Raw genomic sequence first — 14,078 nt, forward strand, 5'->3', positions numbered from 1 at the left:
AATGCTACATGAGAAAAGAACAGAATCCTTGTAAATCCTTGTAAAAGGAATCTTAATACTTATAGCAGACAGTACATAATGAAAGTAGAATAGAATTACCTTTGGATTTTTCTAAAAGTCTCTGACATGTTTCTCTGACTTTGATAAAGAGTTCAGAACCTGCCATCTTTTTAGAAATCCCAACTCTCAGCATAACAGCTCCAGGTGTGAATTTTAAGAGTGCAGCCCCTGGCTCTCGCGGTTCTTTTGGATGCTTTGGCATTAGACCAGACCAATCTACATCTATCACATCTAAAGGATCTGTAAAAAGTTAAAAAACAGGATTTATTTTTACACCACGATTTAGCATTCTTGTTATCTACAGAAAAATATAAATTGTAAAACACAGAAAGGCATTAAATAACAAGTACTTTAAACCAAAAATGTCATATTCTTACAATGAAAATTTTTCTATAAACACTAATGTTTAAAATCTAAGGACCTTTACAAATCAAAATTTTTCTTACCAAAAGAAAACAGGCAAGCAAACAAAAACCCAAGCAGACCCATTCTTACAAATAACTCATTTAAATTGCTTGAGAGATCACCAATGAAAGAACTCCATTATTTCACTAAGAAGAGGTCTGAGGTTTTGAAACTTGGTATCAGAATCCTTTCATGGGTTAAATTTAGGAATCTAATTTAGTTTGCATGTATGCACACACATGCACACACAATTTTATTTTTTAAAAACAATTCATAATGAACTTACATTAAGAATCGGACAGTGGCTATTATTAATATTGAGAACAAATCATCCACTGACAAGGAACAGTTGAGGAAATAAACAAAATAATGTTCTACTAAGAAATATCTAATAGCCAATAATAAAGGTCAACAATCATACATACCTTTTACATTAATAGAAACAACTGTGAAATAAGAGCAAATTAAGTCAAAATAAAAATTCAATATTCTACATACCCAGATGAAACAAAGAACCTCACTCTGACTAAAAGAAAAATTATTAGTTACAATCAGATTAATTATATATAATCAGTAGAGTAAGCTCTGGAAAGATACTAAGTACTGTACGTGAAAATACTTACTGAATTTAGAAAACTGATAGGAAAAAGTATATAAATACTGTTCAAACATAATTTCAACTATTACAAATTTCTGAGAAGTTGTTTCAAAAGTTGGTTTGTGGCACCACAGTTGTAAAGCTCTGTATTATACACCTACCATCTAGAACACTGCTAGACAATCAGTATTTGGTCAGATTCCAAGTCATATAAAATATGAATCTTAAACTCTAGAAAGGAAATCTTTCAATTTTGCTATTTTAAATGAGACTTCCCAATTCACAGGCAAAGTCTACTTAAAAATATGAGCAGAGCATATTCACTATAATTTTCATTTTACTGGCCTTTCAACATTAATTAAAATATAAAGGGGAAAGTTCAAAGTGCCTATCATCAATTCTTAGCATGAAAGAGAACAAAAAAATACCTTGATATCATAAATCATAATTTTTATGTTCAACCTCTACAAATGATTACCTGGCATCTTCTCCTCATCCTGTTGGTCCTCCCTCTTTTCAGCATCACCTGCCAGAATTTCATCTAGTTCATCATCACTGATTGGCTCGTATCCTTCTCCAGCACCAGATCCTAATGAATGGGCATCATCTAACTTGGATTCGTCATCTCCTGCTAATTAGAAAAATTAATATCATGTAAAAGAGTGTGTTAGGAGAAGGAACACAAGTCAAACCAAAGATGTAGAGGCTGTGCATATTAAAAAAATTAGAAAAGCATTTTTTTATTAGAAAATGACATTTTTTTAGTTATTCAATAACACTTGATTCAAAAATAAAAACTGAAAAACAAAATTCAATTAAATTTATTTTTTTAGTTACAAAATTTAACTGTAATGATCAAGCAATACATATTAATAGCTTTGAAGTGTACAGGTGCTAGCTTTTAAATAAAGGTGACAAATACCAATCAGACTCTCATAACACCGTTCAGGATCTAAACAAACATGATTCTGAACACAGTTCAATATACAAGCCAAAGAGAATGATAGTGCGATTATCAATAATACACCAAAGGTGTTATTTTCCAAATCACACTTAAAAAGAATTCTAGCTTTTCAAAAGTCTAAATCTACATAAAACTCAAAGCATTGTAACAGTTTTTCTACCTGTGATCAAAACAAGTTTCTTTTTTTCCTATCTAAACATAATTCTTGGCATTGAAGATAACCTGAATTTTGTCAAACTTTTCCAAAATATTTTAAGCCCTGCTTTAAATTCTCATATTACACACATATATTTACATATTTTTTTTCTTCAAAGACTAATGACAAATATTTGATGTTAGTAAGCCTGTAATGGAACCATGACACTAATAATATGAAAATAAAAAGCCATGCACTTATACGAAGTTCTTGTATGGTACAATATTAAATGTGATCAGAGTCTATGTACATATATAAATCACCAGGAATTAAGCTCACTTTAAGAAAACTCATTCTATTCTTTTTTTGAAGTAGAGATTGCCAAGTTGTGATGAATAACAAAAATACTGTGTATAAAAGTTCCAAAACCAAGTGTTAGCCTAAATTGGTAAATAACCGTAACTTAAACTGAAAACTAAATCCAACTAGATCTTTACTGTGGTTACGCAACCTTTTACTTTGTGGCCTGAAAGTTTTACTGAGGTAATAACTTTTTACCTCTTGCTTCTCCTTTTTGCACTCCCCCACCCCTGTTCTAGCTTCCTTTTAAATGGCTGTCTTTGGCAATGCTTCTAAATCTTGAAAGCAGAAGAATCTGCTACAGTTAGGAAGGTGAAAAACAATGCTACATATGATGTACGAAAACCAGTCTAAGAGTATAAACTGAGAAAGAAAATACTAGAAGGCAGGCTGAGCAGGCAGTCTACCCTCAAGGGAAAAAAAAGAAAATAAAAAAATATGGGGGTTGTTACTCCTAGCCCTTCTTCCACATTATCTCCTGATTAGAAGAATATGGAACCAAAATCTCATACTCCAAAAAGGCAGTGACTTTGAAGGAAGAGCTAGGCAAGTGAATAAATAGTACAGCAGTAACTGAGCTGTCAATGAGTTTCTTTGCTCTGGCATTGGCATTTGTCAATACAATCTTTGCTGGTGTCAGCCTTTTCTATGATCCAGTCTATTTGTTGATTTTGAGCCTCAAAACTCACTGCCCATGTCCAGGACCAAGTTATTTAGATTCCCTAGGATACTGCCCACTTGAGTCAGGTTCTCTTCTAGCAGCATTAGTTATACTATTATATGGGCAGACACAAAGGCCACAACACTTGTTCTGTTAAAGTCTTCTCTGCTTCTTTCATGTCTTTATTTGGTCCATGCCTTCTTCTATGAGGTTTAGTTCTCTTGTTCATCCAGCATAGTGGTAGTCCTGTCCCTGCATCCTGAGACTCAATGGCTAAACCCAGGATTGTCTTTGTATTTTCCAGAGACTCATCAGTAACCTGGTGAGCCCTCAAATGAATTTCTTCATATGACAGATTATTCACGACAAATAAAAACTTCTGATAGACATAGAAGCTGAAATGTGGCTATTCTCTGTCCAACCTGAAGAGTCCTGCTTTCTAATTTACTAAAAAAAAGCAGATGTGCCTGAAATGTGGATGTGAAGAGTTACTCCCTGGCATGGCAGGGTCATTTTGAAGGACATACCCTTTCAACTCAAAGTGCTGCTTCGTACTTCTTTTTTTTTCTTCCCAAGGAGCTCCAACACCACCAGACCCGACTAGGAGCTGCACCCTTTTTGCACCTGCGTGCACTAGAGCCATGTACCTGTGCCTAGTTAAATTTGGTTTTAACAACAAGAACTCAATATGGGTAGCAATATCGAAATAGGTCAGATTACAATTAAAATGAGAAATAAAAGCTACCATTAACATATTAATGTTGATTATGTGGTGATAATTTTTCATCGTAAAACTTGAAGTATATCCAGACAAATCTAGTAACTTAAAAATGATGCATAAATTTCTCTACCTAAACTCATTAATTTTTATACTTGCAAACTCATTAATAAAATTTATTTGAAACTTTAATCTTAGTTCATAATATTTAGCTCATATAAAGGACTTTATAGCAGTGAGGTAAAAATGTAAAAATGCCATTAATTCTCCCCCTAGCTCCCAATTCATATTCTCTACCCCAATATTATCATTTAATTAATGAATGTAATTTTTTAAAAATTCTATAATACAATTTAAAAACATTTTTGTTAGTACCACTGGTGTATATTCTATTTATTTTACCAACTTTTCTCAACCACCTAGGTAGGCTAAGCTTTGTCTCATATTGGGTTAGTTGTGAACTTAAAATTTCCTAAAATTACAGAGTATATTTAACTTTTTTTAAATGAAGCATTTTCTTTTTTTCTTTTTACTTATTTTTATTATTCATTTTTCAAATAGAGTTGGCATTCAACATTATTTTACATTAGTTTCAGGTGTACAGCTTAGTGGTTAGACATTTATATGATTTACGAAGAAGTGATCCTCATGATTACGCTAGTATCCACCTGACACCACACATAATTACATTATTATTGTCTCTATGCGTATTTCACATCCCCATGACTATTTTGTAACTATCTATCTGTAACTCTTAATCTCTTCACTTTTTTTACCCAGTCCCAAATCTCTCTCTCATCTGGAAACCATCAATTTGTTCTCTGTATCTATGAGTCTGTTTTCGCTTTGTTCATTTATTTTGTTCCTTAGAGTCATCTAATTAAGTGAAATCATATGGATTTGTCTTTTTCTGTCCGATTTATTTCACTTAGCATAATGCCCTCTAGTTCTATCCATGTCACATTGCAAATGTTAAGATTTAATTCTTTATATGGCCAAGTAATACTCCATTGGATATATGTACCACTTACATTTTATCTAATCTGTCTACTGATGGGAACTTAGGCTGCTTCCATATCTTGGCTATGGCAAATAGTGCCGCAATGAACATAGGGATGTATGTATCTTTTCAAATTAGTGCTTTGGATTTCTTCACATAAATACCCAGAAGTGGAACTGGTGGATCATAAGATAGTTCTATTTTTAATTTTTTGAGGAACTTCCATACTGTTTTTCATAGTGGCTGTACCAACTGTCAATCTCACCAAGAGTGCATGAGGGTTCCCATTTCTCCACAACCTCGCCAACACTTGTTGTTTGTTGATTTATTGATAGCCATTCTGACAGGTGTGAAGTGATATCTCATTGTGGTCTTAATTGCATTTCCTTGATGATTAGTGATGTTGAGCATCTTTTCCTATGGCTACTGGCCATCTGTATGTCCTCTTTGGAGAAATGGTCTATCAGGTCCTCTGACCATTTTTAAATTGGCTTATTTTTGTTTGTTTGTTTTTTTGGTGCTAAGTTTTATGAGTTCTTTGATGTATCACTGGTGAATATCTTCTCCCACTAGTAGGCTGTCTTTTCATTTTGTTGATGGTTTCCGTTGCTGTGTAAAACTTTTTAGTTTGATGTAGTCCCATTTGTTTTAGTTTTCTTTCCCTTGCTCAAGGAGGTATATCAAGTCAGAGAATTTACTGCCTAAGTTTTCTTCCGCAATTTTTATGGTTTGGGGTCTTACATTTATAAGTCTTTAATTCATTTTGAGTTTATTCTTGTATGTGGTGTAAAAGGTGGTCAATTTCAATTTTTTGCATGTATCTCTCAGTTTTCCCAAAACCACTTATTGAATTGTCTTTGCTTCATTGTATACTCTTGCCTCCTTTGTTAATAGATTAAATGAATATTTAGGTGTGGATTTGTTTCTGGGTTATCTGTTCCATTGACCTATGTGTTTGTTTTTATGCCACTGTTTTGATTACTACTATAGTCTTGTAATACAGTTTGGTATCAGGTTGCATAATAACTCCAAATTTGTTCTTCTTTCTCAAGATAGCTGTGGCTATTCAGAGTCTTTAATGGTTCCATATAAATTTTAGGATTATTTGTTCTAGTTCTGTGAGAAAAGCCATTGACATTTTGATAGGGATTTTGTTGAATCTACAGATTCCTTTGGGTTAAAATTAATGATGTTAATTTTTCCTATCCATGAATATGGTATATGTTTCCTTTTATTTGTATCTTCTTTAATTTTCTTTCTTAAATGACATAATTTTCTGATTACAGGTCTTCTAGCTCCTTGGTTAAACTTATTCCTCGGTATTTTATCTTTTGATAAAATTGTAAATAAGACTGTTTTCTTAATTTCTTTCTGATAGTTCATTATTTGTGTATAAAAATGCAAACAATTTCTGAACATTAATTTTGTATCCTATTACTTTACTAAATTCATTTATCAGTTCTAACAGTTTCTTTGGTGGAATGTTTAGAGTTCTATTGGGTGTCTTTGGTTTCTCCATCCTCTATATCAGTGTTTTGATTCTCATCTTCCTCCACTCTGTTGATGCCCTCTAATACACTCTTCATCTCAGATAATGTAGTCCTCATTTCTAACTGGTTCCCTTTTATAATTTCCATTTCCATTCTTGTTTAACTCTTTCTTAAAGTTCTCACAGAATTTATTTACATTTCTCTTAATTTCATTGAGCATCTTCATAACCAGTGTTTTCAATTCTGCATCTGTGAGACTGCTTGACTCCATTTTTCCTTGATCTCTATTCTGTTCTTTCATATGTTTTCTGATTCTTTGTCTTCTCATTTTGGCTGCCCTTCTGTGTGTGTCTGTTTCTATATACTAATCAAAGCTCCTAAGGCATCCGGTCTTACTGGCATGGCTTTGTGCAGTAGGTGTCCAACAAAATAGTTCTGAGAGGGGTTCAGCTGCAGGCCAATTTTAGCCCCAGCCTGTGCCCCTCTGAGGCTATGTGTTAAGATTCAGTAAGCAATCCAAAGATGCTGTGCTTACAGTTGCCTCAAGAAACCACACCAGAAACTGAGGTCAGCTGCCAACAGTGTGGGTCTTGGTGTTGCTCAGCGAGTGGCATGGGACTCAAGAGGACACAACTGAATGCGGCTTTGGGGGGGGGCACAATTTGGGGGAAGCGAAGTTTCAGGGAATTCTCCAGGTGGAGTGACCTCTGTTATCTAATTTGATGACATCTCAGCTATGTCAGCACTGCATCTGCACTCAAGGAGAGGAGGGTTTAACAGAGGAACAATGGATACTCCCAGCACTTCTACACAGTAGAAAGCCTCACTTCCAGCTCTTGCTCCAACAACTCAATGTCCCCTGTTAAGTCTCTGGTGTCCCCCAAGCTGCAAGCCCGGTGCTGGTGCTCAGAGCAAGGAGTCCGTCACTGCAAAAGTCCAGACACGGACATGGCCCCTTTAAGAGGAATGTCCGCAGCTGCCAACTGCAGCTGCCACTGCCTCTGTCCCATTCAGCTGCTCGGGACTGGGCAGTCTTGCGTGTTTGCCCCCTCCTACCTCCTTCTGTCACAGGGTGATTTCTTATAGTTGTATGTCTTCTGTTCATCTAGACCCTAGGCGACTCTGCTTGCTGTCTGCTCTGTGTTTCCATCTCAACTTTGCTGTGGTCGCGAGAGGGGATGAGCAAAGCTTCTATCATCTACACCATTTTGCCTAGTCTGCCAATATCATCATATGACTTTTATCTTTTAATTTGTTATTTGTTAATGTGGTGTATCACATAAATTGATTTGCAGATATCGAACCAACTTTGTATCCCAGGAATAAATCTCTCTTAATCGTGGTGTGTGATCTTTTTAATGTAGTGCTGAATTCGGTTTGCTAATATTTTGAGGATTTTTGCATCTATGTTCATCAAGCATATTAAACTATAATTTTCTTTTTTTTTTTTTGGTCTTTGGTTTTGAAATCAGGGTAATGGTGGCCTTGTAGAATGAGCTTGGAAGCCTTCCCTCCTCTTGAAGTTTTGGAATAGTTTTAGAAGAATAGGTTTTGATTCATCTTTGAGTGTTTGGTAGAAAAGTCACCTGCAAAGCTATCTAATCCAGGACTTTTGTTTGTTGAGAGTTCTGGGATTACTGATTCAATTTTTAATAGCAATCGATTGGTTCAGATTTTGTTTCTTCTTGACTCAGTCTTGGAAAACTGTATGTTTCTAGGAATGTATCCATTTCTTCCAGAATGTCCAATTTGTTGGCATTTAATTGCTCATAGTATTTTCTTATAACTCTTCGCTATTTCTGTGGAGTCAGCTGTCACTTCTCCTTTTCCATTTCTCATTTTATTTATTGGGTCCCCTCTTTTTTTCTAGATGAGTCTGGTTAAAGGTTTATCAATTTTGTTTATCTTTTCAAAGAACTATTGATCTTTTGAATTTTTTTTTTTTTTTAGACTCTCACTTATTTCCGCTTCAATCTTTATCATTTCCCTTTTTCTTCTCACTTTGGGTTTTGTTTACTGTTCTTTTCCTAGTATCTTTCAGTGTAAGGTTAGATTGAGATTTTTCTTGTTTCTTAAGGTAGGCCTGCCTGTACTGCTATGAATTTCCCTGTTAGGACTACTTTCGCTGTGTCTCAAATATTTTAGTTTGTTGTGTTTTCGTTTTCATTTTCATTAGTCTCTATCTTTTGACATCTTCCTTCACCTTATAGCTAACCCATTCATTGTTTAGTAGCATGTTATTTAGTCTCCATGTGTTTGTGTATTTTTCAGTTTTTTTCTTGTTTTTGATTTCTAGTGCTATACCACTGTAGTTGGAGGATACACTTGATATGATTTCAGTCCTCTTAAATTTATTGAGATTTGTTTGTGGCCTATCTTGGAAAATGTTCCATGTGCACTTGAGAAGAATGTACATTCTGCTGTTTTGAGGTCAAAAGCTCTAAAAATATCAATTAAATCTATCTGGTTTAGTGTGCCATTTAAGATCACTGTTTGCTTGTGGATTTTATGTCTGGAAGATCTATCCATTGGTTAATGGGGTGTTATGGTCCCCTACTATTACTGTATTACTGTCGAACTCGCCCTTTATATCAGTCAATATATGCTTTATATATTTAGATGCCCCTCTACTGGGTGCATAAATGTTTACAAGGGTTATATCCTTATTGAATTGATTCATTTATCATTATGTGATTGTCTTGCCTCTTAACACCTGTTTGTTTTAAAGTCTATTTTGTCTGATGTAAGTATTGCTACCTCAGCTTCGTTTTCATTTCCATTTGAATGAATTATCTTTTTCCATCTCTTTACTTTCAGTCTCTTTGTTTTTCTATCTGAAGTGGGTGTTGTAGATAGCATATGTATGGGTCTTGTTTTCTTATCCATTCAGCTACCCTATGTCTTTTGATTGGAGCATTCAATCCATTTACATTTAAAATGATTACTGATAGGCATGTAATGATTGCCATTATTCATATTTATGTTTTTCACCCTCTTCTTATTCTAAAAGAAGTCCCTTTAACAGTCTTGTAAAACTAGCTTGGTGGGGATGAAATTCCTTTAGCTTTTTCTTGTTGTGGAAGCTCTTAACCTCATCTTCCATTTTAATTGATAGCTTTGCTGGGTAGAGTAGCTGTGGTTGTAGGTAGCTGCTTTTTATCTCTTTGAGTATTTCCTATCAGTCCCCTCTGGCCTGCAGTTTCTGTTGATAAATCAGCTAACAGTCTTAATGAGAGTTCCTTGTAAGTAACTAGCTTCCTTCTTCTTGCTTTTAGAATTCTCTGTCTTTAACCTTTGCCATTTTAATGATGATGTGTCTTGGTGTGGGTCTGTTTGGGTTCATCTTGTTTGGGACTCTACGTACTTCCTGGACTTGTATTTCTATTTATTTTACCAGGTTAGGGAAGTTTTTAGTTATTTCTTCAAATAGGTTTTCAATCCCTTGTTCTCTTTTCCTTCTGGTATCCCTATGATGGGAATGTTGGTGTGCCTGATGTTATCTAAGAGGCCCCTTAAACTGTCCTCATTTTTTTTGGATTTTTTCTTATTATTGTTCTGATTGGATGTTTTCTGCTACCGTATCTTCCAAACTGCTGATTCGATCCTCTGCTTCACTAATCTGTTGATTCCCTCTAATACATTCATTTCAGTTGTATTTTCATTTCTGGCTGGTCTTTTTTTAATTATTTCTATGTCCTTTTTTATGCTTACTATCTCACTGAGATCATCTATTCTTCCCCTATGTTCATTGAGCATCCTTAAATCAGTGTTTTGAATTCTGTATCTGGTAGGTTGCTTGCCTAAATTTAATTATTTTTCTAGATTTTTCTCCTGTTCTTTTATTTGAAATATGTTTGTTTTCTCATTTGCCTCTCTGTGTTTGTTTCTATGTACTAGGTAGATCTGTTATGTTTCCCAGTCTTGGTTGAATGTCCTCATGTAGTAGGTACCCTGAGTGACCCAGTGACGCAGTCTCCCTGGTAACCTGCACCAGGTGCTCCAGGAGTATCCATATGTAGACTGTCTGTGTTCTCCTGTTGTAGTTGATCCTTGATTGCTGCTGGCACATTGGGTGGTTGGGGAGGGACAGGCTGACTGGTTGTGAATATTGGCCATGCCCACAGAGTATGAACTGCTGTGTGGGGTTGACCCCACAAAGTGGGATTTGACCCATGAACTTATGTGCCTATTGAGACCATCCTTTGTGTGTGCCACCTGTGGAGCTAATCAGATGGTGGTCTGTTCAGGTGATGCCAGCCTCTAAGTGTGTTGGCTTTACGGCCCCTTGGTAGGGGCTCCCATGGAGGCCGAGATCAGCAACTGTCTGTGAACAGCCTGGGGCTACCTGGTACCTGGTAAGAGCTACTAAGCTATCCTTGGTTGGTTGTTGCCTGTAATGCACATGGAAGAACATAAGGGAGGCCACGCTGTGAACAGAGGTTGGCTCCCATCGGTACCAGGCCTGAGGCAGCTCAGCAAAAGGCCTAGGGTACCCCAAGTCCTGAGGCTGTCTGCCCACTGCCCGTAAGGCTCAGCAGGTGAATGAGCCTCGGGTGGTACAGTAGTTGGATGAGGCACTGTCTCTGGGAGTCACCAGGGCAGGGTAAGTAGTGTTCTCCAGGTTAGCATTGTTGCCCATGGTGAGCCTGTGGCCACTCGCAAGAGTTTCGGCTCACATCGGGAATTGCCGCTGTCCGTCTTGGGCCCGCGGACCCGAGATTTGTGCAAGAAATTCTGTAACTAGGGCTGCGGCTGGTTGCCCACCACTTAAAGTGTCTCCTGAGGTGTGGAAGTCGAGGTCTGTTGATTAATACCAAAGGAGCCTTCTGCTGATAGTGTGGGGTGGGGCTACCAGCAAGGATATTTCCACTGGCAATTTGTGAGCTGGGGAGGGTGGAGTCTCAGGGAATTACCATGGTGGAGCAAACGGACCTCACCAGGGCACTGCAGATTCAGATTTATCCATGTAAGATCGAGCTCAATAAAGGCAAGATGGTGCCTGGCTGCAGGAGGCACAGGAGGAGAGCTTAACAAATGAACAATGGCAGCTGTCCCTCCAAATCTTGCCCGGAAGCCCACACGACTTTGTCTTTCCCTTTATGTCTCTGGTACTCCCCAAGCTGCTGTGAGTGAGTGAGTCTGTATGCAGGCCCTTTAAGGGGACTTTTGTGTTTCCAGTTTCATTCCATCTTGCCTGGACATTCAGATTTCCCATTGATTTTCACAGCCAGATTTTGTGGGAATAATTCTTCTCAGCACTGGAATCCTGGGCTGGGGAGCCCGTGTGTAGGCTGGGGCCCCTTGCTCCTCCAGGGGGACCTCTGCAGCTAGATGGTCAACTACCATCTGATGCTCAACTACCCCATATGGGTGTGGGACCAGCCCATTTCTTTCATGTCTCCGCCCCTCCTATGAGTCTCAATGTGGTCTCCTCTTTATAAACACAGTTACAGGAGTTCTCTGTCCAATTAGTCTTCAGATCGTTCTCCAGGTTGATTGTTTCATAATTTAGTTGCAATTTTAATGAGGTCATGGGAGGATGCATGCACAGTGTTTACCTAATCCACCATCTTGACCAGAACTCCACGTTTAATACTTCTAATCACTAGTTATCCATACAATTTATTGAGTTTACAACACTAGTTTTCAAATGCAACAGTATGTTTTATAGATAAAAATTTGCAGCAAATAAACTATGATATGTTTCTAATCATTTTAATAATTTTCTATTCTATTAAACTGTACAATGCCCCCATACTCTCGCCAATTCACTAGTAAGGTGACCAATTTTAATAACTTATCATTATACAAATATGCATCTAAACATAAAGGCAAATAATAGAATTTTTAATTTTTCAAGTTTATCCAACTCATTTTCCTACTATAAGTGAAAAAAAAAGTTTCATTTCACAGCAAGTAATTCACTTATAAATTTCTATGCTGTTATCTATGACCATAACCAATGAACAAAATATTTTAGAGATAAAGGGAACAGACTCCAACCACAAGAGAACTATTATAATCATGAGTTCAATTATATATTCAATTATACCCAAGGTTGTACCTCACGAATTGATGTTACCTAAACTCAAAATTAAGATGAAAATGTAATGTAAAGAACGTTGAGGTTTTTGTCAAGTAGAAAAAATACGTAACAGGTGGCATATTGGAATATTTAATCAGATAACCAAAGGATATAAGGATGTTTATAGTTTTAAAATGATGTGACTTTTACTCTGGTCTCAGTGCTACAATATGGCAAATAAAAGAGTAATAAAATATTACTGCTTATATATTAAGTATTCTAGAAGTGTTATGGGGGCTTAAAGTAGAGAGGTGATGTCAGAATAACGGTGTAAGCACTGGTATCAGAACAAGACAGTCCTATAGAGGCAAAAGTTCCAGGAGAAAGCTCAGGGGAGCCATTACTATTATCTTAGGGTATAATTCACCAAAGAATAAAATGTAGGGCATGTACATATAGGCAAAACATATTTTCATTTATGAGCCATTTATTCTGTCTTTGCTATAGTCTTGATGATAAAAGAAATAAAAAGCTATGGTCCTTTATGAAGGAGTAGTTTAGTGGAGATAAAACCATGGGAAAATAATTTTAATACAGTGGAGGGATGCTCTAAAAGATGTATAAACAAGGTGCTACTTCATTTTTAAAGAGTAAGCACCTTTAGCAGAGAAGGCTCCTTAGAGATAATAATGCATAAACTGGGACTTGCAGTTTGAGTAAAAAAGAACAAAGAAGGGGAAGGATCTATTAGGCAATGGGAGAAGCAGGTACAAAAAAGGCTAGAGAATGCAGCCCATTAAGGGAATGCAGAGGCATGAGTTATTTGTATAGTAGATAAGGGTTGACGGACGGAGAGTGATGCTCCACACAGCTGAGGTTGGCTCTGAATGAGCCAAAGTAATGTGGACTTCTCAGGGTTCCTCATTCTAGGAGCTGGGGGTGTCAGTAGGATCTATAGTCATTAAATGCAGTTTTAGGTAGTGTTACTATTTCATATATTTATTCTCAACTCCCCTAATAGTTTTCTGAACCAAGAAGTCACTTCAATTTTTATATTTTTAAACATCGAAGAAAAAGAAGTGATGACTATTTTTTAACATCTATAGATAATGAATCTAGGTAATCTTTTATTTCATTTAGATATATGAACCAAGTCTGTCTTGATAGTACTAATGAGGAGAACACATTTTTAAAATATGATATGACGTTTTCTTATATCTGCTTTCCCTAAACAACAATGGAGTCGATATGCATATCATTAGATTACCTTAAAAGAAAATGTTTCCTATAAAATCTGAAAAGGAATGTAGTAGTATAAGAGACAAAAAGGTGTGATACTCACCTTCCACACTCTCAGGTCCCTCAGCTTTATTTGTATCTTCAAATCCCTGTACAGACGCTAGATCTTTATCCAGTCTTTCTTTATCCAAAGCCACAGAGTCTCGGGAAGTGCCTTCTAGGTCTCTTTCATGTTCACTCTCCAGTTTTGCTTCATTGCGTTTTACGGACTCCATTTGAGAAGAACTCTCAAAAGTTCTGTCCCTGTCCCTGTCCCTTTCCATGGAATCAGAAATTAATCTCTCTCTTTCCCTGTCCAAGTCTCTCCTTTTGTCTAGTTCTCGATCTATTTCTCGTAACATCTCTCGGTCCCTGCTTCGCGA

At 36.6% G+C, this 14,078-nt stretch overlaps 1 protein-coding gene and 1 pseudogene across 1 annotated transcript in view; both read right to left on the reverse strand.

Moving 5' to 3' along the window:
- Positions 1–14,078, reverse strand: part of ZC3H13 (zinc finger CCCH-type containing 13) — a 115,019-nt gene that overhangs the window by 14,422 nt on the left and 86,519 nt on the right. The window contains 3 exon segments of the mRNA XM_025047947.1: positions 100–300; positions 1,542–1,694; positions 13,760–14,067. Of these exon segments, the coding sequence (XP_024903715.1) occupies positions 100–300; positions 1,542–1,694; positions 13,760–14,067 (662 nt within the window).
- On the reverse strand, positions 2,377–10,405 carry LOC102879755 (annotated as a pseudogene).

The sequence above is a fragment of the Pteropus alecto genome, unplaced genomic scaffold (genome assembly GCF_000325575.1).
Source record: "Pteropus alecto unplaced genomic scaffold, ASM32557v1 scaffold245, whole genome shotgun sequence".
Taxonomy (NCBI): domain Eukaryota; kingdom Metazoa; phylum Chordata; class Mammalia; order Chiroptera; family Pteropodidae; genus Pteropus; species Pteropus alecto.